The sequence below is a fragment of the Volvox carteri genome, assembly GCF_000143455.1.
Source record: "Volvox carteri f. nagariensis unplaced genomic scaffold VOLCAscaffold_9, whole genome shotgun sequence".
Classification (NCBI taxonomy): Eukaryota; Viridiplantae; Chlorophyta; class Chlorophyceae; order Chlamydomonadales; family Volvocaceae; genus Volvox; species Volvox carteri.
This window is the reverse complement of record NW_003307552.1, coordinates 751,458-776,463: the sequence shown is the minus strand read 5'-3', so window position 1 is coordinate 776,463 and position 25,006 is coordinate 751,458. Positions and strand designations below refer to the sequence as shown.

Genomic DNA, 25,006 nt, shown 5'->3' with positions numbered 1-25,006 from the left:
CAACGAGCCACAGCGCAAGATGGCTGAACTAGAGCAGAAGATGGCAATGTCCCGCAGCATAATGAAGAAGCTCTATCACAAAAACGTTGAGCTGGAGAAAGAACTTGCCATTGTGAAGGTCCGTGCCCCAGGGAGAGCACCTAGTGAACCCCCACAATAATGGCTATAATGGCTTTCGCCGGGACAAACCAAACCATATCTGGCCTTGAGACAGGAAGTCACCCTGTGCCCAACACAACCTGTAGTAATGAACCCTGGCCGGTCAGCATTGCCATCCTCAATCGCAACCCATTTCCTTCACGGCTAAATGCAATGCGGGTAATGCGAGCCCGGCCCTGGTACCGCCCACTGCACCAGGCAAACCATGGCGGCGTGGACCTTACCCAACCGCCCACCATGCACGGTCCGCTCCGTCCGGCCACCGCTGCCGCCGGGCTCGGGCTGACGGACACCACACCCTCATTCCAGGCGCTACAGGTGAGAAACGAGGCCGTTGTGCGAGGGGCGGCCGCCACGTCGCCCGGCTGCGCGCTCCGGAGTAACACGTGATTACAAGGCCTGTGTCCTGTGCTGTCCTGTGGGGGATTGTGACGGATCCTTGCGTGCATGCTGCCTCGCTCGAGGGTGATGCCACATACCAATGCCAGGTTAAAAGCCATGCCGTGTCATGCTCACATGGGCAGACTCAGCACCATGCCAGTCAAACCCAGGATGGTGGGCCAAGTCTGCACATGTCATCAGGCAGGAGGTTAGTTGGGCCCTTTTCGGATCAACCCTCCCACCTGCTCCTTAACGCTGCTCCAAGCCCGCCGGGAATACCGCTTCCAGCCGTGCCAGTTGCTTTCGCCTAATCGCCGTGAGCTAATTCTTTCGCATTCCGATGCAGAGCACTTGGACTTCTATGACCCGCCTCCATCGCTTGACTGTACTGCTTCGTGATCTCCGTGCTCAGTTTCTAATTACAGCGCACATCGCCCATAGCGGACGAATTATACGTCCGCGTCGCCCGCTTCAAGTCATGAATTCGAAACCCCTTCCGAACCTAATCGCCTTAGTTTCTTACTTCATCGTTCGGCTCGCAGGAGCGTGACCTCACTATTCGCCAGCTACAGCAAGCCCTAGAGGCCTCCCGACGCCGGTGCTCGCTGCTAGAGATGCAGCTGGCGAACGGGGTCCCTGGTGGCGGTCCGGGTGCGGCGCTGGGCGGCACCGGCGGTCGAGGGGGGGGGCTAGCCGGGCTAGGCGCACAGGGTGTCAACCCGGACAGCCTGCGCGACATGCTGGCGCAGTCTGCCCTACACCACCAGAAATATAAGCAAATCCGCGAGGACTACAATCGCCTGCTCAAGAAGTACGTCCAACAGACTCCCCAACTTGCATACCTTGTGTAAAGCTCCATGCAATAACTACGCTGGCACACCCACCACCCTCCGGAGCTCCGGCTGCCAACAGCCCTAACCGTGCGCCCCAAAACACATTGGCCTGCAAGTCATTGCATTCTCACTATGGTACCGTTCATCTCTTTGCACCCTTTTAACCCCGCTCCCCGCAGACGTGCCAGCGCTCTGCAGACGGGCTCCCGCTACAGTGCCGCCACCGCAGTTGCTGCCAGGACGCTCGTGGAGGACCTGCGGAAGCGGCTGGACGAGGAGGTGCAAGAACGCGAGGCGGAGGCTGCGCTGTACAGCGCCAAACTGTACGAGAGCGAGAAGGCCATGTCGGACTGGTGCGTGCCAGCATCGAATCGCAGCATATCGGCCATGAAGTGCGCAACCTGCGATGCAACAACTGACGATGTGCTCTTCCACGTGTGTTTCTTCTGCGCGCAACCGATGTGCTCATCCAGATGGGAACGGCCACATCCCTTGAGGCTGAGGCATCGTCTTGGACTGAGTGTTTTTTGGGCCCATCCTAGCCTGGCGAGCCAGCTCGGCTCTGAACGGGCTCAGCCAAAGAACGTCACGAAGCACATTTATACTGTTACAGCAGCGTGCGACTATTCCTAGGTTAATGCTTCTCAGGGCGGGTGGCATTCGGTGCTTGCTCTGTTACGCATTCGCCGGCCGCAGGTACGTGGAGAAGCGGCTGCTGGAGGACCACATCACCCGCCTCACTGCGGAGCTGGCAGAGCGGGATAAGATCGACGGAGAGATTGAGGGCTGCGTCACGGCCATGCTGGAGCGCCTACGCACGTTGGAGGCTGAGAATGAGGAGCTGCGAGGCCGGTTGTCAGCGGTGCATGCATCGGCGGCTGCGGGGGCCGGGGAGGGGCCGTGATGACACAGAACGGGAGGACGGCGGAAAGGGAGGGGTTATGGAGCGACATCTTCGACTGAGAAATAAGATTACTCAGTGGAGAGAGCGGGCAGTGGAGTGGAAGCATGCTTTATCTACGCGATTTACTACTCACATAAGGCACGTTAGGCTGCACTTACGTGATATATTTTGCTGAGGCACAGGGCAGTGTCGGCAGTATTACGCCCGCATACCGCAAGGGAGTGAAACACAGGGTGTGCAAGTAGGCCAAGCGCGGCTCAGCGAGGGCCAAGTCGCCTTGGTGTCGCGAGGTATAGGAGCTGCATAACTGCTAGGCACTTCGCATGTTAGGTGAGGGTACAGACTGAAGCGATTACATGAAGACGCGAAGGCAGCCAAAAATCGTAGCATGAGCACGCCTGAACCTGTACCGTGGCGTAGGACTACATGGCTGGCTGGGAGAGACTGCAAGCTCCAAAACACAACCATGCCGCCGATACAAGCCCAGAATAAAACCGCCACGATAACCCCCGAATACACCCTTTCCCATAATCCATCCCCCCCCATATACATCCTTCTACTTCCTCCTTGCCCAAAGCCAATACAAGAGCAGCACTTCGGCAGCAGTGCTATATCAATTCAGATGCCGCCAGCCTGCCCACTGCCCTGCTAAAACCGAAATCCACGGAATGATGTGCTTCGAAGAGAGAAATGGACCACCTGCCACCTTATATATCCGATATCCTGCGTCTATTGATGCAAAACAAAGTTGCCCAGTCGTAGATTTTAAGGAAACCGCAGTGGCCATAGGCAAACGCGGACATCCTATAGGCGATACCGGTGGGCATTGCTTACGCCTCAGCTTGTGCAATGGAACAAATTGTGCGGCGTGTTGCTCCGCCGCAACTCGAGCCCTTCCTGCACTCCCGCCAGCAAAGAAGTGTGAACTTCACAATGGCCGATATCCCGTGCCATGTAAGCCAAATTCAAAGCAGTCAAGCACATCTGCCTAGAATGCACACACCAGAGTCCCTGTGATACGCCATGCCATCTCCAACCAACGGTGCCGCCGGGCGGAACCCCGTGTAACAAAGCGGCCTTGCACTTCTCCCAGCAAGCAAGCTGTGAGCGGTGAAATTACTATCCAGAAGAGGTCCATCAATCCGCAGCTCGAAAACCCGCATGCTGCTCGTGGCAACTAGTACACAGAAACGCATAGCCGCTGCCCACACCTCATTTGTTTGCATGTTTGTCGCACAGACCAGCTGTCCCAACCGCGCCGTAAACCCGAGTCGCCAGGATCCGATCTGACTTTCCATGGACATCGACGCGACCGCAACACGCACGCAAAACCCATCAAACCACAGGAAGCGTTCACGCGGCCCAACTCCTCGCACCCTCACCAAGGAGGTCCAATTAGAGCCGGCACCCATCGCCCGGTGTGTGCGCGCTACAAATGGCTCTTAGCTAATTGTACCCAATCTGCCGGACCCGCTTTGCAATGCTTCAGGCCACAAGAAACAACACCTTCACTTCTGCCTTAACGTATACAGCAGCAGCACCTGAGATTTATCCATACGGTTCAACCAACGAGTTTAATAAATCCTGCTGCTCTCCATGTCCTCCGCCATGAACTGTTCTTTATGTGGAGATGAGATCTCGAAGAGTGCCCTACGCGACGTCCTCTTCGCTGCTTTGGAACCCTATCCTTCAGTGACCGTTTCGCACGACCGCATAAAGAAAGCCACGGGCATGCTTGCACCAAGCAGCCCACGTGAACGCTTGCTGCATACCCACGCAGCAGCCTACCTCTGGCCTTGTGACTGCTGCCGGGCGACTGCCTGCATCTGCAGCAGGCGCTCGAGGTCGCCCCCTTGCAGCGCTGGCCCAGGCACAGACGACGCTTGACCCAGAGGCAGGCGCGACCCGCCTGCATTGCCGCTCACAGCAGCCTGCAGCGCCGCTGCGTTCAGGAAGCGTGCAAGGCTGGTCGCGTCAGCACCGCCGGGGGCACCGCCGCCACTGCCGCCTCCCATGGGCGGCTGCATGGCAGGCCGAGTGGCTGCAGCCGCCGCGGCTGCAGCCAGCGCTGGGTTGAGCGCCATGGCCTGTGGCCATGCCTGGTGTGCCGCGTGGGAGCCCGTGAATGCACCGGCGGTCGGCGTGTGCAGGTGCGGCGGCAGCTGCTGGGTGCCGGGTGGCACCAAAGGCGCCCTAGCGGCCGCGCCAGCCTGGAGTGCCTGGAGCTGTTGCAGCGCTTGCAGTGTGGCAAGGTTGCCACCGGTAGCTCCAGCGCCCAAGGCGGTGGCGGACCCCGGCGTGCTGCCAGCGCCCCCTGACATGAGCTGCTGGAAAAAGTTTTGTGCCCCCGGACCCGTGATGGCAGGCTGTGCCTGCTGCTGCTGTTGCGCAGCGGCCTGCTGCAACATCTGATGCAGCTGCGCCACAACGTTAGAGCCCTGGCTTTGGGCCTGACTGGGCTGCGTCGGGGCCTGCGCCGGTGTAGCCGCCGGCGGTGCCGGCTGCTGGGCAGCCGCCAGGCCTTCGGCAGCCCCGAACTGCAGCTGCCGCAGCTGTTGTTGCAGTTGCTGCATGGCGTTCTGCGGCGCAGTCGGAGCCGCAGGCTGGACAAACGGCACACGTTGGCCATAAGGCGGGGCACCGTGCTGCTGCTGCTGGACCTGCTGTGCGTGCAAACCCGCTAATCCGCTCACAGTGCTGACGTTCAGCTGGGGTTGGCCGAAGCCAGGCAGGCCCGGCTGCTGCTGCGGTTGCTGGAGCTGTGCTGGCGGCGCCTGTTGCGCCTGTGCCTGCGCACGGCCCAGCTGGCCCAATAAGAGTGACAGCGGGTCCATGCCCGCGCCCGGCTTGGGCTGGCCCGTGAGTCCGGACGCTGGCGCGGAGCCCTGTGGCTGCTGTTGCTGTGGCTGCACATGCGGCTGGGGCGCCGCTTGGCCCAGAGCAGCTTGTGGCTGCTGCTGCGGCTGCGACGGCTGCTGTTTGCTTGCCCCGGCTGCGCGCGCAAAGAGGGCGTGAAGCGGGTGGCTTTCAGGCAGGTTGCGAACATTGACACCGCCCTGCTGCAGCAATTGATGCTGTTGCTGCTGACCTAGGCCTGGGTGCTGTTGGAAGAGCGCCAAACCTGCAGCTGACGGAGCCTGCTGCTGCTGCATGGCCTGGTGTTGCCCATGGGGTTGTATGCCCAGAAGCGCTTGCAACTGTGGTGGAAGTTGCTGCTGCTGTGGAGGCAGGAGCGGCTGGGCAGAGGGTAGCTGCTGAGCTGGTGCGGATGGAGCCGGCCTGACGGGCGGCAGCATGCCAGGGTTTGTGGACGCCGCGGTGACTTGCGGAGGGCCGCTCGTGGTGGTGGTGGTGCTATTGCTGCCGCCATGATCGGCAGCAGCAGGCATGGCGGTGGCGGGCTGCTGGGGCACGGGTCGGGGAAGAGGGACCGAGGATGATTCTTGCGGCTTGAGGGCCTGAGAGAAGAGCTGCGCAGAGGGTTAGAAGGGTGGTAAATGAATGAGCCAGGACGGAGACTCAAGCTAGTAATCGACCCTAGTACGACGGCCATCCTAATAGGACACATGCTTATGCGCTTAAATAGCACACCACACATAAATTGCAGCGTTTGCTGTTCTCCTGAACACCCATTTCATGTGCTTCGAGCCCTGGCGCTGGTCCCCATTTGCTTCGAGCCACCACCCCACATCTACCTGCGGGGTTCCCCAGATGCTACCAAAGCTGCTGCTGAAGCTTTGGGCCATCGATGTGCCGCTGCCACCGTCTAGCTTGGCATCCGCGAAGGCGTTGCGAACTCCCTCAGGAATGGGAGCTACCGACATCATCGAAATGGATGGGAACGAAGCCTTAGAGGTGCTAATGCCACTGCCAGATTCCGCAGTAGCCGGCGGAAACACCGCAGCCTGCAGTGCCGCAGGCGGTGCAGAAGCCGCCACGCTCAAACTTCCACCAGCTCCGTAACTTGGCACTGCATTAGGCAAGGGACTTGGGAGACCCCCTTGTCGCTCCGCCGCAGACTCGGCCGAAGGAGCAACGTCATTCGACTGTTGCTGTTGCTGCTGCGGCGGCGATGGAGCCACAGGTTGTTGCTGCTGCAGCGGCGGCGGCGGCGGCTGCGTTGCGGACGGCTGATGTTGTTGCTGCTGCAACATAAGCTGCTGCTGCGGAAACGTCTGCTGCTGGTCCTGCCTTTGCTCAGGATTAGGTCCTGGCAGCGACACTGCGGAGCCGACGGCAGTCGGGGGCCTGACTGCTGGCGGGAAGCCCGGAGGCAGCAAGGCAGACAGTGCCGGCGCCGGCGGTGCCGGAATGTTCGGCACGGTGGCTTGCGCCGGCTGCTGCTGCGGCAGCTGCGTCGGCGGCACAAGTGGATCTCCAGATGCACCCCTCTTCAACATGCCGAGGAGCGCCTTCCCGGCTGCATTCCCACCTAAAGCCCCAAGGGCGGCGCCCAGCACACTGGCAGAGGCTTGCGCAGCAGGGGCGGCGGAGGTAGCGGACGCAGCTGCAGGTGCTGCCGGAGGCGGAGCTCCAAAACCGGGCGGCGGTGCAGGGGCGGCAGGTCCGCCGAAGCCGGGTGGAGGCAGAACTGCAATCAACGCAACAGCCAAGGCAAATATTCAAGGCAGCGGCTTCCATGCCGCTTCACGGACTATCAGGAGCGATCGCTAAGTACTACGGGTTCATATGGAGATCCAGGAGGCCATTGATGCAGAGCAGAGGCGCACAACAAGCTGTACACAAAACAGTTTTACGTCATATAATACAGACATAACATAATTTAGTAAGAAAACTCTGTACCAAGGCACATTGACACGCTTCCTGCTTCACAGCACCATGACCAACGACCCAAGCGCTCGCGAAAAGAGCCCAAACATAACCGCCACCAACCATCTATGACCGTCACCATGAAGCCAATCCAAGAAGGACAGTTACTGGCCCTGCAGCGCTCGCGCTCGCGCACGGACACCAACCCAACCTCGCCCCTAAACTCACCAGGCTTCACTCCGGTGCCCGCAGCTGCCCCGGCTGCCATGCGCCTCTCCAGCTCCTCCACCCCCATAGCACTCCGCGGGGCGCTTGCAACCGACTGCTGCTGATGGGCCGACTGCGGCTGCGCCGACGGCTGTGAGTGCGGCCGGTTGGTGGCCAGTGCAGCATTATCATCGTCCTCGTCCCGCAGCTCGTCCAGGTCAATTTCCTCCACGTCAAACAGACCGTGCTTGGGCTTAGGAGCCTCCTGTATGAGGGTCAGGAATAGACCGGAAACCAGGAAAAGGCCAGGATTGTGCACGGCAGAACGGGGCAAAAGTCTGGGTGGATGCTCCGCGAGAGGTGAACAGACGAGGGGTGATGAGCTATCCGAATCCAGTTCTTTCTCTTAAATTGAACCCCAAAAGGATTGTATATACTTGCAAGGCACGAAGCAAGGCCGGCGACACCTGCATAATGTCGTACGAGACCCCCAGCCTCCCGTGCTGCAAGCCCTCGACCCGCACACAGGCTTATAGCTCATGGGAGTTACGGAAATTATGATGATAACACGCCACCAACGTGCTCCGGGCTCTCGCCCACGGCTGAAGAACGGGTCATTCATATACAGGATTCCGTTGCCATTAGGTATCCCCAAGGGGATGCGAGCGGCTTGACCTACCTTCTCCTTGTTTGCCATGGCACGGAAGGCCTGGCGCTCCCTCTCCACGTCAGCGGCCGTCAGCCGTGTCGACGCACCAGCCGGTGGCCGGTTCACGACCGGTGGACGCTCCTCGCGTGCGGCGGCGCCACCGCCCCCACTACCGCCCCCACGCCGCCCATCACCCCCGCTACCCTCCTCTGCCATCCACTCCGGCTCATGTCCACCGCCTGCATGGTGATAATCATTACCGCTGCCACCAGTCCGGTAGTAGTCGCCACTGCTACGATGGTCCCGGTCGCGATCACGGTCGCCGTAGTGGCCCCGGGGTGGCGGCGGTGGGTCGTTCGCACGGCGGCGGCGCTCGTCTGTCCAGCGGCCGCTGTCCTCCTGGAAGCCCTCCTCTTGGGTCCCTGGCCTGCGGCCCCAGCGCTCCCGGTCGTCCCGTCCGGGGGCCCCAGCCAGGCCGTCCCTTGAGCCGTAGCCTGGAGGCTCGCGCTCAGGCCCTTGACCACGGCGGTCGCCGCCATCGTCGCCACCACGCCATCTAACAAAATGGACCACAGCGGGAATTACGACCGTGCGTTTTCATGGCGTTTCTTTCGTCGCACAAATACTCAACTCGAGAAGGACTTATTCAGGGCCTGCAGCCAGCAAGCGCTCAAGGCCATGGTAGAGCATATGGTTGGATATGTCCGGTGTACGACAAAATCAGATCTGATATGGGTTTCCCACGCTTCGAGCATGTGAAGGACGCTATGAAGTGGGAACCTGAACGCCTGGCAAGGATGCTGGAACGCATACGGTCCCACCGCAACTCTATCGTTCCCTTTGGTCGTTAGTATCCTTCACCACTTGTTTCGTTGGAAGTGCGAGGTAGGATGGTGCTTATAGGCGATCTGGCAGCCCTTGAGCCCTCGGCTCGTATTAGGGTGGTTTGCAGGTACGGGGAACGCACCCACGACCATGTAACAACAACAACAATATGGTTGGATATGTGCCGAATACGGATCATCCTCGCCACAAGGAAGGAGATGCCCAGAGGGTCTGCGAGAGCCACCACGGCCTATGCCGTGTCCAGTCCGGTTTTTGTCCGGTCGCTACCGAACGCCGAGCCGCCCGGTCTCAGCCACCCATTCCCGCACATCAAAGGGTGCCGCGTAGCTGTATGCACTTACCGGTCCTCTTTGAGACTGTTTGAGCGCCAGCCGTCCTTGTCACGGTCGGTGCCCCAGCGACTCCGCACAGTCCCAGCCGGGGCACCTCGGTCAAGCCCCGGCGGACCGCTGGGGGAGCGCGACGCCTACAGTAGCAAACATCATCATCATCATCATCGTCACCATCGTTATCATCATTAACGCCTATAGCACCAAACGAGTTGAAATGCCTTACTACGTTTTGTGACTTTAGCAAACAGCACGTGCCTTTATGCCGCTACGTGAGAAATGGTGGAAGATGAGCGATAAAGGAACGGCAGCCTAGACGAAACAGGTACGTTGTAGGCGGAACGGGAGGGCAAGGACAAAAGGCATAGACCAAGAAGCTTTCCAAACCCCACCTTAGTCACGTCACGTGTCTTCTCAACATGCGCGCGGAGACATATCGGCACATCGAGTTGTGATATGGGTCATCTGCCTTTCCTGGGCCATGCGTTTGCGTACCTCCCAGCTATCGCGAGGCCCCCGAGGCTCGCGGTCGCGATCACGATCCGTGTAGCTGCTACCCAGCCTATCTTCGCCGCCGCGCCAGGAACTGCGACTGCTCAGAGCCCCGTTGCGCTCGACCCGGCTGGCACCGTCTTCGTCCCCGGGAGCAGGCATGTCGACAAGCTTGCTCCGGATGGGTACTGCGGTAGGTAAGAGGAGTAGCCGGGGACGCAAAACATAGTAATTGCGCAGGCTCGGTGCCGGAAAGTTATGCAGTTTCCAACCTATAAGCCGCGACACAGTTCGGTTCACAGTTCGGCAAGTGCAAGTTGGAGAGCACATAACACGACCGGGAACCGGATGCACGATGTCGTAAGCGTAGCGGAGGCTTCCTAAGGACATCCGCGTGTGACTACGCTGCTGGCACTGCAGGGTAATGCAATCTGGGGTAGTGCAACAATACTGTGGATTCTGCGTGCGCGTGTGCATAATCGCAAATCTCGCGATTATACACACCAACGATGTGGGAAGACGCCATAAGAACGGACCTGGGTATGAGGGTCGAACAAGGCCGCCTTCGCCTCCCCGGCCGCCTTTTGCCCACGCTGGCTTAAAGCTAGGTCCATCATCGCCTATGCTCCTCCGCTCGAAGTTGCGTTCGGGCTCCAGAGTCGCGGGGTCGATAAGGCTGCTCCAGCAATACCGTGGCATGTTTGAGCATGCATTAAGAGATAGAATATATGAATAATCGGACTTGAGAAGTGCGGTAGCGCCTGTGTTGCGAAAATCAGCACAGCTGACAAAGGCAAACCCTCACCTAAAGTCAGCAAGGCTGACGCCTTCTGGCAAAGGCTTGGCTTGACATTGCTGGCCTATCTTAATTAACTCTTCCCTGCAAGAATTTAAGCAAACGGCGTGTTGTTGTTGCGGTTCTTCCGACAAACAGCAGATCCCGGCTTGCCCAAACAAACCTATCATATTTCTTCACGGCCCTGATCGTAGCAGCAGCGCTAGATGATTGATCTGACATATTGTCGACTCCTTGAGGAAAGCAGCTTGGAGGACGGAACTGGATGTCACTTCTCTCGCGCAAGAAAAAATTAAAAGGGTATTCAAGCTACATAAATTCTGCCAAAGGTGCATCGGACTACCGAAAGCCATACAGTGGTAAGCGATGTGTCGTAGCGGATCGCATGCATTGAGGTCTTCCAGATGAGGCCCAACCGAACCAAAGACTCTTGTTCTACTAAAAAAAGCCAGAACAGACAAGAAAGATTTTTCGTAATTGTTAAACAAAAGAATGCATGCCGCATTGGCACGCGTGAATGTCGTTGGTTTCGACTTTGGCTTCAATTAGACTGGAGTCCTTTTTACTTCAAGCGACTGTGGGATAGTACTGTTTCAAAATACTGCTGCCATCGGCAGTTATCCGGTCATTCCTTGAACATGACAGGCACAACTGCTAATAGCTTCCTGTATCGATCAGGCGGAGGCGTTTTCCAGGCTCTTAAAGCCGTGGATGTGTTGGGGAGCGCACGGGGTGCCTGGTCGTGTGTTGCTGGCACTGCCACAGCTTTGGCGTTGCCGGACCAGCCCAGCACACCCTCAACGACACGTGCCCCAGAAGCCTCCCGCAGCTGCACCATCCCGAAACGGAACTTAATCCCTGGATTGGCGCGCGACGGAGGAAATGGGTTTCAACTACGGTGGCTCCCTTTTCTGTGTAGAGCTTTCAGCAGCGGAGCTGTTAAAACGGCACAGCCTAGTGGTCCAATCCTCGCCGTAACAGGCTTACCCGAAAGTTCGGGCCCAGAGGAGGATCCGCACGCACACATGACACCCAAAGCCGTAGTGGAGCTTCTGGACCGGTGGGTAGCTGGCTCTGTCTTGCCGGCCTTCTCAGCTTGCTCCGGACAGGAGCTTCACAGGGAGTTTTTAACTTAATGGGCCTGTCCTTGGACTTGTTAGGAGCTGCCGCAGCAGCCTAAGGTCAAACGCACCAACAGTGTCCTTCCGAGGATTCGCCTGTGCCTTGCCCGTAGTCGGGAGATAAATATGACTCTGCGTTTGTTGCATCTGCACGGTCAAGGGAGAGAATAATGGGCCACTGCGGTACGAGCAGCTACATGCGAGTCCTCGGCTTTTGGCGCCGGGGGGCTGCACCCCGCAGGAATGCCAGGACCCCTAGAGCATAGCACATTGGGCTCAGACCCAGGCACCGCATGTGCTGAGGTGTTCGACCGTTCGTGTACACGTCGTTATGATGTGGAGATCAGCGATGGACCCGGATCAGGGGCGGAGGACCGTGAGCCCGCGCCAATGCACCACCCTTAAGGGCAGCATGCATGTGGCTGCTTGCATGCGGGCAGGATGGCAGCTCACCTCGCGCTTCATGGGCAGTCAGGCCACCGAAGACGGCCTTACACTGTGGGGCCGCGGTTGGAAGCGGTCTGGTGAAGTGTCGCCAGCTGGGCTGGGCTTTTGAACCTTGTCAGGAACTTGCCGAGCTTCACGGCATCTGATTCACTAGGTGCCAGTTGCGCGGTCATTCACTGTCCCCTCTTCCCAAGCACAGCCTGCATAGCGATTACATACTTTCCATCGGCACACGGCACATCCTGTCAATGCCACCCAACCCCGGGGCCCCTCTGACCCGCAGCTACATTATTGGTCAAGATGACGCCAAGCGCGCTGTTGCGGTTGCATACCGCAACCGCTGGCGGCGCAAGCGTGTGCCCGTGTCCATCCGGGACGACATCGTGCCCAAGAACATCCTGCTCATAGGGCCCACGGGATGCGGCAAGACAGAGATTGCACGGCGCCTTGCCAAGCTTGCTAATAGTCCCTTCGTTAAGGTGTGGTGACGCTGCTGCTCTTGCTGCCATGGCTGAAGTTGTTCCTACAGAGAGGCTACTGCAGCTGACCACCACGCCAGCTATGCTTTCGCCTCGAGGGTTCTGTAATGGATCAGTCTGATGTAGCTATTGGCAGCCGGTAATAGCGCGCTCGGGTGGGGTCTGTCAGAGCCGTGTCGGCAGCCAAAATCTTGGGCACGCAGAGGCCGTGGACCGACTCGTTCCGTTGCGAAAGCATCCACCCGCGGAGGGCATGCAGGGCTGGGCCCCCTGCCTCTGCATCGCACTGCGCTCACCGACGCGCACGTAACCTGACATGACATCGAGTCACGGCTTGCCTTACACATCATCACATGTATATGTATGTGTACAGGTGGAGGCGACCAAGTTTACGGAGGTGGGTTATCACGGCCGCGATGTGGACACCATTATTCGGGACCTTCTGGAGGCGGCCATCAGTCTGGTGCGGAACAAGCTGAGGAAGCAGAACGAGCAGGCGCTGAAGGCGGTGAGTAACGAGGGTGAGAGTGGCCGTGTGGGAGGACATAATGCGTGGGTCAGCGGTGCGGTGCCTCGGCATCTATGAGCTTGGACGGCGAGAACAAGGGAAGGGCAATGCGTGATGGATACTGCGGGATGCCGGTGGCCCACGTGAGGAGAGGAAATGACTGGACCTTCGCCTTCCACGCTATCTCCAACCCTGTCTACTCCCCATATATACCGCCGTACGTGCCTCTGCCCCTCACCCCAGGCGGTGGAGGAGCGTATCTTGCGGGCGCTGCTGCAGCAGGAGTCACTTGGTGCAGCGGGTCCCGGTGGGGGCCTGGAGGCGCTGAGGGAGCGGCTGCGGAATGGTGGGATAAGGAGCACCGGATTGGGCGGCATCGAAGCAAACCGGGTCGCATTTGCTTGCCGCCGAGCTCTGCATCCTCCACCCGCCTGCCTCTCATCCATTCTTTCACTCATTGCTTCCAACTTCATGCAGCCCCAAGGCAACCACCTCACGCATGACCTTTAGTCCTGTATTCCTTTCCTGGTCGGCTGTGGAACGGCTTGTTGTGGCTCCCGTTCCCTCTTGGGCCAGGTGAGCTGGAGAACGTGTTCATAGAGGTGGACCTCACCCCGCCGGCCAATGGCGGGTCGGGTCGTGGCGGCGGCGTCCTGGACCTGGGGCCGGGCGGCGGAGTGCCCGGAGGCCCCGTGGTCATCAACCTGGAGCGCTTGATGTCGGGCAAGAGGGATGTGCGCACACTGAGGGTGAGAGAGGGAGGAGAGGATGTGGACCGGATTGGGTGTTAGGAGTTTTGGCACGAGATAGCAGGACGTTGATCACATGGAAAATGATGTGTGGGACAGTTTTTCGGGCAGCTCATGACAGTAAGGAGAAGCTGCAAGGGGAGCTTGGGCGGCGCCGCAACACCCCACATACGCGCATGATAGGGTTCGCCTGCAACCCGTAGAAGGAGTTATATAGCGTCGGTGCCGTCGTCCACTTGCGTCGTACTCACCGCTTTAGCCGAACACGCTGGTGTGCTCGAACATGCGCAAGTTCAACCTCGCAACTATTTGTTGACGAAAGCTTCCACCAGATTGCAACCTATTACCCGCTATGGCAGACCCCCTACCCGCTCCATAGGATGAGTTGCAGCTTCTGGTCACGGAGGTGGGGAACCCCGCTGTCGCCAACAGCCCGTGGGTCGGCGCTTTTCCCCTGGTCGCAGGTCCGTGAGGCCCGGCCGTTGATTGAGGACGTGGAGGCGGAGCGCATGTTCCCCCCCGAGCAGCTGGTTAAGGAGGCCATTGCGGCCACCGAGCAGGACGGCATCGTGTTCATTGACGAGGTACGGACCTCTCACTCCTCTTCGGATCCGCCACCTAAATTGCCGAGGCGTAGATTTTACACATGCTTGCCGCGCCCACCGCCAGGGCTGACTGGTGGGCGGGCCCTGGGACGGGCCCACACAATTGTGACATCGTGCTCCCATCCGGAGGCACATACCAGGTTTTTCTCTATGACCAGGCCACCTGGCCCCCTGGGCCCCATGCGCTGGGTCGGCTGCGTGGGTGACAGCTAGCTGGCTGACTGGCTGCCCGCGCCTTGAATGCCCCCCTTCCGCAGATTGACAAGATTGTGAGCGGCGGGCGGGGAGAGCGGTGGCGCAGTGGTGACCCCTCCAGCGAGGGAGTGCAGCGAGACCTGCTCCCCATCATTGAGGTGCGTCGGTGCCGCGACATGCGAGGGGCGGCATTGTTCATGAAATGGTCCCTTCACTGGAGCTCTATTGATGCCCTTGCACGCTGCTTGCTCTGGCGCTTGGTAATCCTGTATTGTGCGCCTTGATGTCTGGTGGTTAAATTGACGAGCCAACCACTGATGCACATTGTGGCACATACATACATACTGATGTACCGGACGCAGGGTTCCGTCGTCAGTACCAAGCACGGCAACATCAATACCGATCACATTTTGTTCATCTGCGCGGGGGCCTTCCATTCGGTGAAGCCCTCGGACCTCATGGCGGAGCTGCAGGTGCGGGAGCACTGGGGAAAAGTGGGACGGCTTTGCTGGGTAGGGGGGGGCCAATTCAGCGACCCGCAACCAGGACACGAATGCTTCAGACCGTATGAAGTGCCATCAGGAGGGTTATGTCCCAAGTGTACACACAGATTCACCTTGCCGTCCGGCAAGGGCCGTAGTTCACGATGCCCTCGGTCAGTAGCAAGCCGTTTCGAGAGGGTTTTTGGGAATGCTACGAACCTACACATTGGTCATCGCGATGCCGGAGGCCTGTAAGGTAGGTCCCGATAGCGGTATGCTGCAAGCAGGCCACCCTCGGCCTGGCGCACTGTTAGCCCATCGCTGGCTGTGGCCCATCGGCGGTAACAGCCTTTGTAGGTGATCGCCTCTATTTAACTGCAGAGTTGCCTGGGCTCGACGATGTATTCTCCATGACCTTGGGCAACCTTATGTGCCTTCTTGGGCCCGATGCGCTGTCACTTCTCTGCCTCACCTCATCTCACCTCGAACTCCAGGGCCGTCTTCCCATCCGAGTGGAGCTCAAGCCCCTCACCCGCCATGACTTTTATCGCATCCTTACCGAGCCTGAGTACAACCTGATCAAGCAGCAGCAGGTGCGTGACAAGATGTCCAGGACCGTAAGAAACATAGGCACGATTACGCTGCGGCCTCATAAGCCGGCAGCCAGCAAGGACATATGCTTGACACTGGGATGCTAAGGTGGCGCAGTAACAGTGACAGTGGGGATGGAACGACGTTGCGAAGGGCAGGGGGTTGGGCGGCGAACTGGATTAACTCGAGCCGGCAGCCGCCTTGGACTGTGCCGGCGCCATTAGTAGAGCTGACGCGGAAGTGGAGCTGCGCTGTGCGGTCCGCTCCAGGAGGTCGTTAATGCGGAAGTTGTGGCTGCCGCCCCCTTTCTGGTGGCTATTAAGCTGACCAGTTGCGGTCTTCTGCCTTTTGGCGGCTGGTCCTGTTGCTCTCCTTGGTCCTGCAGGTGCTCCTTGCAGCGGAAGGTGTAGATCTGGAGTTCACTCCGGAGGCGTTGACTGAGATGACCCGGGTTGCGGAGGAGGTCAACCGCACGCTGGACAACATCGGCGCTCGCCGCTTGCACGCCGTACTAGAGCGTGTCGTGGAGGAAGTCAGCTTCTCCGCGCCCGAGCTGGTGGCTGCAGCGCGCCGCGAGCAGCAGCAGCAGCAGGAGCAAGGAAGTCAGCAGGTGCAGCAGCAGCCGCAAGCCGCGGGGCCAGCAGACGACGGGGCCGCGACGGCAGCGCCGGAATTAGCTGGTGGGCTAGACTCAAATGCAGGGGTTGGGTCAAAGCAACCAGGGCCACAGAAGGGTCAGGAACAGGGCTCGCTGCCACGACTCAAGTATGTGATTGACAAGGTCCACGTGGACCGGACACTGAGTGCGTTACTGCAGAAGCAGGATCTTTCTAGGTACATCTTGTGAGGTGTCAGAGGATCTGGCGGTGGGCAAGGTGGCAGAGGCTTTAATATGTTTGCTTATCAAGGTAGCGGTGCAAGGTTACATGGTTGGCGATTGAAGTGCCCTTGCTTCCCTCGCCTGTAAGATATGTTTACCATGAGAGGTTGCAGTTGAGTTTGCGAGGCTTGTGGTCGGGCGCTACGCATTTAGGTATCTTTACCAGGTCCATGGAACTCGGGTGAACCTCCATGGAGGGACCTCTGGGTCTGGGTGTGTTTAACTAGACCTATTCCCCAAGTGTACCGTTATTAGTTCCTCGACGATGAGGATGAATCCTCTTATGGGATGTGGCTGGAATACCACCAGGCAGCGTGTCGCTGCGCTCCTTAGAGGCCTAAGCTTTACCTTTGTAAGTGCCTGCGCCCAAGGTAATGGCCATTTCTGCAGTCCTTCCTAAAGTCGTTTTTGATTTTATAAAGAAATTGTAGGACAACACCAGGACAATATTACTCGGTTGTTACACAATCATAACCATGCTCTGCAGCCTTTCATAGGCAAACAGTTGGCGGCGCTGTAAATCACTCAAGCAAGCTAGAGAAACGATCCCAATATAATTGGGTCGTGTATATACTTCCTGATGCAGCTTAGCTTTGTCCGGCCTCTCCCGAACTTCACGACTCTGCACGACATTACATGTCCAATTCATGAACACATAGGCATTACTTTCTAGATCTTTAACTGCACTAATATACAGAACCATCTGGATTACCTTTATTGACTAGTAGGAAGACAGGCGCACAACATAACCAGGTGAAATGCAAAGTTTGGGCTGCTTCAGCACAGGCCAATCGGCCCCGTGCTGCAGCCGTCCCCTCAATCGTATTTCACCATTGCTCAGGTGACTGTATAGTGTTGCGAGTATAGCGAACACGTAGTTGACGGCGCTTTGCCTCAATTAGGAGTTATTGCCTGCCCAAGGATCTGACTTGGAGTCTTTCCAATTTTCTAGGCATAACAGCCGGGTGCATTCGGCGCTTTCACATCTGCCATCAGCGTCGTCGGCGTTCGACGCGTCGTCGTCGGGGGACCAACAGCGGGTGCAAGGGCAAGACTACAAGCCCTTCCCACGCCTGAAAGAGCGCGATCCCTACAGGTAACACCTTAAGGTTGGAGTCTGTCAGCGAAGTCTGTCGGCGAACACAAGCTTGCGCGATATACAGGTTGTTGGGACTTGGTCGCGACGCTGGATTTGAGGAGATACAGGATGCTAGGAACTACCTCTACGAATTGTATAAATGGCATGAGCCGAGCAGGGAGGCCGTTGAGCTGGCGTTTGATACCGTTATCCAGGTGCGTGGTTGTTAGAGAGCGGGTATAGCTGTGCAGACCCGCGGCTTGCAGGAACAACGAGATTCTGGTCTTGCAGGAGAAGTTGAAATCAAGGCACAAGTATGGATTCAGGCCCATCCGAACGGGGCGGCGTGGTGACATAATCGGGGAGGTGAAGGCGTCCTGGGACAAGAAGATTTATGACCTCATCGACCCAACCATTACCACACGGACACTGATCAACGAGGCATCAGTCTTCGCCGCTCTTGCTCTTTGGTGAGTATGGAAGTCGTTTCCCTTCTCTCTGACCCATGGGACGGATGGGGCCCGCAATATGTACGCTATATGGGTGTGCCTACGGGCCTACCCTCGCCACTTACACTGTATGTGCGTGCAATAGGTCATCCTTGGGCCGTCGGCACTCGGTGCATCCCCTTCTCCGATCCCAAGCCACATTGCAACGGGACTGATGAATATGGGTGCGACCCCCACTTGGTTGTAGGGCCATGTTCTCCACGGACCAGTCCTTCCCGTTGGCCGCCGCATTTGCTTACTCGGTGTACAAGTACCAACAGAAGCGCGTGAAGCGAGATCCAGAGGGCCCTTTCTTTGGAGGCAACCCCATTGTCGGCGCCATTCTCACCACGGTTATCGTGCTAGCTGCTGCTTGCGGAGTGAGTCCGGCATTTGGGTTGGGGTTTTCGGCACCATTGGCTTAGGCTCCATGGCCTTGCATGTATAGCAGCATGAGCGCACATTCGTAGTCCCGCCGCTCGGCTGTAAGGAGCTAAAGACCTGGACTGTACAATAGCGCGTCGGTTTCACCGCGTCGCGGCGGGTGCCAGAGCTTTAGGGGTATGACAGGGGCGAGATGTCGCTATCTGGCTCGGGATATGCTTGCTGTTGCTCGTGCATAATCTGTATACAGAATGTCGTCAGCAATGGCGTACTGGCCAGATGCGCTTGTGGCCATTTCCTTTTGAATTTCTTGCAATCTGTAATTTATTTATCTGTATGTGAAGAATGCCTTGACTTCCCTTGCCCTCTGCTTCGTCCCCAACAGCTCCTGGCGGCGTTGACGACCCCGCTGGCGCCATTGTTAGGACCGCAGCTCCGGCAGGTCGGGTCTTTCCTGGTTGTTATGGTTGTGGGTGTCGCCAACGTGTATCTTAAGTAGTGCGGAGTGGATTGGGTTGCGGTAGCAAAAGGGGACGCCGGGGATGGTCCGAACCCATTGACTTGGGCTGTTGGGTGAAGGCGCCGGGCTTGAGCGGTTGGGATGGATACTTGTGGGCTGCCAATAGCGATTGTCGGAATTGGTGTGGTTGATTTGAAGCCCTGGGTTCGGAACGCCGCAGTGAGTTGCAGGCGTTGCTTGTCATCATGGCACCAATTGTCAGCGAGTATCGCATGATTGGACGTATAATGGCGTAAGAAAGCCGGCAGCTGTGGCGGCTGCGAGCGAACCCGTATGCAGCAAGAGCAGCTTGGCGTGACAAGGATACTGAAATAGAACGAGCCGTTATGTCAACCCAGTCTCGAGGAGATATCATGGCGTCCCTGCCGCAGGAGCTATCCACAGCAGCGGCATATTAGGTGCAGGCGGACGTCACACAGCTGCAGGAGGACGTTCCTTGGGGGGGTGATGCTGTGTCCGCTCGCTTTCCGACCAGTCTACTGTACGCGGCCGTTGCTGTAATAGTGCAACAGACGGTTGGCCCCCTGGCAATTGCCTACAAGCCTATAGATTTGCCAAACTGCATTGGCCCATGTCGGACGATCGGGTGCTCAGGTGGGCTGGCTCCGGGCGAAATGGGGTATCGTGCGCTAGTTGCTGTGTCCGGGTCACCAAGCTGCAGATCGGTGAGTTATCAGCGGTTCCGTGCGCCGCGTGTTGCACTTCTGGGCCCGGGCTGTGTTTGACTGGTGTTGGAATGTTTACCCACTCGGCATGGGCTGTTTAAGCAGGGTGTTTCGTAGCAGGCGATTTCCAGCAGCAGCACGGGAAGGCTGCGTAACGTGTACGTGACTTGTGGGGGAGAGGGCAGACACCGTTAAATGCGTATGCAGTAGCAAGCGCTTCAAATCAGACGGCCGATGAAACTTGGGTTGCTGTTTCCTTTCTTTTGCTGTGGTGAATGTGTCCTGCTGTCGACTAAATGGTGAGCTCTAGTAAACATGGTGCTATCCAAATGTTATGACGTGGGCAAGTGTGTAGGTTCTAAACGGTGTTCAGCTGTGCATATCAAGAATGAAACATGGCTGTTACAATGCAACGTACATAATGGTACCGATATAATCATTGCAATTCACTATAAAACAGAAAGCAATCCGTTTACAAGTTGCGGGTTAGACGACGTGTCGGACTTGGTCTGCCTTTCGTGCCGTGCGGAAAACCGCCCAAAATGGCATAATAACAAGTTCATAGTCCGGGTAAACCTGAGATAACACAACATTTATCCTCCCTGCCAGGAAAGCTTAACACCCTAAAACTATTTCATCATTCCCACTGAATAACTCCTACTGAAGCCTCCGCCCCGGCTTAAAACCTCCACGAGCATGTCCTAACGCAAACGCTCACCGTTGCAGCATGGGCCAACTAGCATACCAACGTGACCGCCCCACCGTATACGTCTGCTGGACACTTCACTTCCGTTAGCTAGGCACGTTTGCAGCGGCTCGACCCCCAACCCAAAACTCCCATTTGAGTTGCATCCGTACCACCAGTTTCCGCCAAACCCCTGAAAATTCTCCAAAACCAGTGAATCGTCTCCCACCTTTTCGGCAATCTGCATGCAATCGCGTTCATCGCCGCGACGGCAGGCCAATGCCCGACCACGCGCCCGCCTTGGCTCCTGCCGGCCGGTTAGCTCCCGCTGCTGCCCCGCTCTCCTTGGCCTTCTTGGCAGCCTCTTCCTTGGCCTTCTGCGCCTCCGCCTCCCGCCGCTGCACCTCAGGGTCGGTCAGGCGCTTGAACAACACCTTGACCTTAGTGCCATTATCGATGGGGTCAAGAGGATCCTTCCGTAACCTGGGGACGGGAAGGGTAATCGCGAGCAGGCAAGAAACTGAAGCATCCTAGATAGATATCAGGCCCCCACATGCCAAAAGCGACCTGGCATTAGAGGATCGGATATTGTAAGAGCGACGCTAAGTTCTCCAGCAGCAGGGACGGCATGTGACGAAGGTTCAACAGAATCCGATGGGTGCCTGTTGTTGCACAGTACGAGCCCAGGAAGCGAGCTAGTTTTCGGCAGCAGCTCACACTGGTTCGTATAACATCGCTGTTAATATCTACACCTTGTTGGTAGCCCCTCTATCGATGTACAAAACCCGGCTCACCCAGCCAGCGCTCAATGATGCAGAGACGGCCTGGCGGCCGGAATGTAAGGAGTGCGGTTGCGAATACCGGCTAGACCGATGGATTTCACTTTGGGCCACTGGCCCAAAGCGAATGGAGGTGGTTCGAACGAGTGACGCTATAACTTATGTGAGGACGAAGAACAGAGCAAGAAAACGTCAAGGTGGAAGGGGTCTTGCCGCCACACACATCACCTCGTATCAGGGCAGCGTCCCGAATTATGTCCCAACGTCCCAAGTTATGCGGCACCAGAATTCAAATTGCAGTCTCGGACCTAGCCTTGAAGCAACATCACCACTACCCACAGCGCACCTGTGGTTGAGGCACGAGGAGATGACCCGCTCAATGTCCTCCAACTTGACCTCGGCGCGACCCTCGAACGCCACCAGCGCCTTGGCTGCCCGGTTGATCACAATGTCGCCACGCAGTCCATCCACGTCCAGGCGCGAACAGATGTCTGAAATGAGGATCTGGGGGTTGCACGACGGAGCGAACCGCGGGGTACAGCACAATCATCTTAGGCGGGTCTTAAGAATGCGACAAGCCTGCAACTCTTCGTGTACTAACGATATGCACGCACAGCAGGCCAAACGCTCCCTGCGTGATACAGTAGTCACCTCTGCCTCCACCATATCGTCCCAATAGCGCCCGCATCCAGATCACTGAGCCCCGAGCGCCGAACACATGCGGCTTTCCCATGAAATATTTACTAGATCCTTGGGAGCTACTTGCTGTCCCAGCTTTTACCTGAAGCTCGTTGCTGATCTTGACCTGCTTGAGCCGGTCTCGGGCCGCCTGCAGCTTGTCTGTGAGCTGGTCCTGCTCAGAGCGGCAGCTCGCCACGAAGGCGTCCGGATCGGTCTCATACGCGATCCTGCAGAGCGGGAAAACCCGGCGTGGGAGTAACTGCTCGACATAGGTGGAGACCGAGGTTAACCAAAGAGAAACGAGAGGAGTGGGCGGAGGAGCAACTAGCGCATCGGACACACACCCCCAGGGCGCCAATGTCAATAAGCTGCAGAGCCGCGCATCAACACACAAAAATACATGCACGATCACATGCACGCGCACCTGTCCAGCACCATCTGTGTACGCTGCTTGGTGTCCATCAGTGTGCTCACGTTGACACTCATACCGAAGCGGTCAAGCAGCTGCGGCCGCAGCTCACCCTCCGCCGGGTTGCCCGAGCCAATCATGATGAACTTGGCGGGGTGAACGATGGAGACACCCTCGCGCTCCACCGTGTTAAGCCCACTGGCGGAAGAGTCGAGCACCACATCCACCAGCCCGTCGTCCAGGAGGTTGACCTCATCCACATACAGGATGCCACGGTTGGCCTTGGCCTGCATGGCGACGGTGGAAAAGAAGGGATATTACACGTCAACGTGGAAGCTTGCGACGGGAAGGGCGGGCAGCTTGAGACTTCTGCAGGCGCGAACGAAAGCCTCGGAGGACATAGCCAGCTGATCTTTGCCTGGGAGAAAGAAAAGTGCATAGGTTGCTTGGGCCGGGGTTCGGAAGGTAAAGGCGCGGGCTGAGTCAACCCAGAATGCGATGGTCCCTCCCTGCGCGGAGCCCAACGCGTCGCCCGAAAGGCTTATGAAGGTTGCGTAGAGCGCAGGGCCTGGGGCTGTATGCGGACAGGGTCAGCTGCCTACGAGAGCGAAGCCTCTTACGGAGAAAGGAGGCCCTTAAGGTAGGAGGCCCTAGGGTGCTCCGCTCGGTAACACCGAGATAGGTAAAGAGGCTTTTTAGGGGCGCATGAACCACGATGAGGCGGCCTTCCAGGTCCTGAGAGCGCGCGCTGCAGCCTGCACCACTGCCATGTCCGCCAATGCCCCAGTTTGCGCCTGAATCCCTACCCCGATGCACGCTTCCTCAATGCTAACGCTTCCTCAATGCTTCCTCAATGCTAACGCTTCCCAGCCGGTAGGCCGCTTCCCAACCACTGCTCAAGTTGAATAATCTCTTGCATTCAGGCTGCGATGCTAGCATCCCGCAGGCCAACCGTTCCTAGACCCAAGCCAGCGGTCTCGCCAACCTGAAATCAAACCTCCCCGCGCAAGGACCTCAATCGCTTACGTACCAGCAGGCCTGGCTCATAGGCCTTGACGCCTTGTGTAAGTGCCTTCTCAATGTCGATGGTGCCGCAGATGCGGTCTTCCGTGGCGCCCAGAGGCAGTTCTACCTGCGGAGGAGCGTATCAACGACCACCCGGACATCAGAACAGCCTGACAGCAGGTTTGGCAAACAGGTGGACGTCCAGTTCCGCAGGCAGTGGTGTAGGACGCCTCGTGGAAGGAAAAGCAGGTTAGATGCGCAAGCCCGGACAGGAGGCCATGTGTCGCAAGACCCGGGCAACCTTGTATACACTTCATTTACCAGTTGCAAGGGAACGCCCCGAAGCTAAGGTCCCCAACGACCGGAACGCTGAGTGCGGCGTGCGGCGTGTAGTCAAAAGTTCCGCGTGTGGTATCCGTCTGGTACCGAATCGCTTCCTATTCCCCGGCCGCTGTGTTGCTTTGCCACTCCACCCAGCAGGCATTACACCCGGTTCGTCCGAAGGCCAGTTACCGCACACGACGCGCCAAGCAAGTTACCAAGCTCTCTACAGAAAATCCAATACAGGAATCATATCGCGCAACGCCGACAACACCAAGCTGGTAAGCGGACTGGGTAATCGTTTGTCACAATGAACATAGCGCTTCCCCAAAGCCAAAGTCTTCCTTTCTTTCTTTCATGTGTGCGGGAAGCCTGCAGCCCCAGCAGCCATCGCAGCACGTTCACCGCTGTGCACGCACCAGAGGCGTACGAATCTGGGTCGTGGGCAGCTTCTCGCCACGTTGCCAGCGATCCAGGACGTCGGGACCCATAACCTTGGGATCAGTGGGGGAGGAGTTGAAGGGATCACCCTCCACCACCGAAATGAGAGGAAGAAGATCCACGAGGGCGCGAACCTGGCGGCAAAGGAAGAAGTCAGGGAGTGGGTTCAGGTGGGTATGGCACCGGACACACAAAGCCACGAGAGTTATCGTGTCCAGGCCTTACATTACGCTTGTACACATGTACATATCAATGGTGCAACGCAATGCCGCGGCCCTTTGGCGCCCTACGCAGGCCTTGATCGGACACCTTGCATACAGTTTCGCGGCATGTAACTTTATAAGTATAGCATCTATGACAATGAGCATAAATTGGGTCATCTATTGCCTAGGGATTGCGATACGACAAGGCTTAAAGGGCGCATTGCTGGGATGCAACCTTCGGTCCCGGTGCAGCGTGCGCGAACACCCACCCAGCGCCCGCAGACGAAGTTGCATGCAGTGCTAATCTTCTAAGGCTTGATGCTACGCCCTCATAGGGGAAGCATTTGAATCTACGCCATCCCGGCGCCCCATAACGGAAAAGTGTGCGGGTATCCCGCCGGGGCAGTGAAAGCGTACGCGGGTATCCCGCCGGGGCAGTGAAAGCGTACGCGGGTATCCCGCCGGGGCAGTGAAAGCGTACGCGGGTATCCCGCCGGGGCAGTGAAAGCGTACGCGGGTATCCCGCCGGGGCAGTGAAAGCGTACGCGGGTATCCCGCCGGGAGAAAGCTAAGTTCCCGGCCATACCTTGGATCCTCCGCCAAGTAAAATCCCTTAAGAGTCATGGCACCTACCGCTACGGATTTGCCAGTGCCCCGATCGCCCATAATAAGGACACCGCCGATGTTGGGGTCGACGACGTTCAATAGAAGTGCGAGCTTCATCTCCTCCTGGCCTTGGATCTTGACAAATGGAAAATTTGGCTTTTTGGAGCTCATCGCTGGTGGAGGTGCGGCAACGGCCGCGCGCACCACCAGCGCCGGCCCCGAACGCTGACGGAAAGCATAGCACTGCCGGGCAGCAGTAAATGACCGCTGGCCATGAAGTGTCTGCATGGCTTAAATCCTAACTATATGAGCCTACAA

The 25,006-nt window shown here is 57.9% G+C and overlaps 4 protein-coding genes across 4 annotated transcripts; 2 read left to right on the top strand and 2 right to left on the bottom strand.

Moving 5' to 3' along the window:
* Positions 1-19: 19 nt before the first annotated feature.
* VOLCADRAFT_116749 (uncharacterized protein) lies at positions 20-3,567 on the top strand (the record flags this gene model as incomplete). Its single annotated transcript, XM_002948267.1, has 6 exons — positions 20-118; positions 358-477; positions 1,083-1,351; positions 1,553-1,726; positions 2,070-2,235; positions 3,517-3,567. The coding sequence occupies 6 exons, from the start codon at positions 20-22 to the stop codon at positions 3,565-3,567; spliced, it is 879 nt and encodes a 292-aa protein (XP_002948313.1).
* A 6,006-nt stretch (positions 3,568-9,573) lies between these two features.
* Positions 9,574-10,269, bottom strand: VOLCADRAFT_116748 (uncharacterized protein; the record flags this gene model as incomplete). Its single annotated transcript, XM_002948126.1, has 2 exons — positions 9,574-9,758; positions 10,107-10,269. Coding segments are annotated over 2 exons (348 nt in total), but the record flags the coding sequence as incomplete, so codon positions are not given.
* Positions 10,270-11,391: 1,122 nt separating this feature from the next.
* Positions 11,392-18,872, top strand: VOLCADRAFT_120588 (uncharacterized protein; the record flags this gene model as incomplete). The annotated part of the gene is made up of 16 exons (XM_002948266.1): positions 11,392-11,426; positions 12,218-12,413; positions 12,787-12,921; positions 13,165-13,267; positions 13,498-13,670; positions 14,050-14,076; positions 14,135-14,254; positions 14,533-14,628; positions 14,833-14,943; positions 15,447-15,545; positions 15,929-16,153; positions 16,310-16,386; positions 17,587-17,716; positions 17,793-17,971; positions 18,198-18,369; positions 18,759-18,872. 16 exons carry the CDS (start codon positions 11,392-11,394, stop codon positions 18,870-18,872), a joined length of 1,992 nt encoding a protein of 663 aa, XP_002948312.1.
* A 1,143-nt stretch (positions 18,873-20,015) lies between these two features.
* VOLCADRAFT_103792 (uncharacterized protein) lies at positions 20,016-24,859 on the bottom strand (the record flags this gene model as incomplete). Its single annotated transcript, XM_002948125.1, has 7 exons — positions 20,016-20,726; positions 21,369-21,526; positions 21,804-21,930; positions 22,128-22,399; positions 23,143-23,244; positions 23,858-24,013; positions 24,716-24,859. The coding sequence occupies 7 exons, from the start codon at positions 24,857-24,859 to the stop codon at positions 20,501-20,503; spliced, it is 1,185 nt and encodes a 394-aa protein (XP_002948171.1). The 3' UTR covers positions 20,016-20,500.
* Positions 24,860-25,006: the final 147 nt, after the last annotated feature.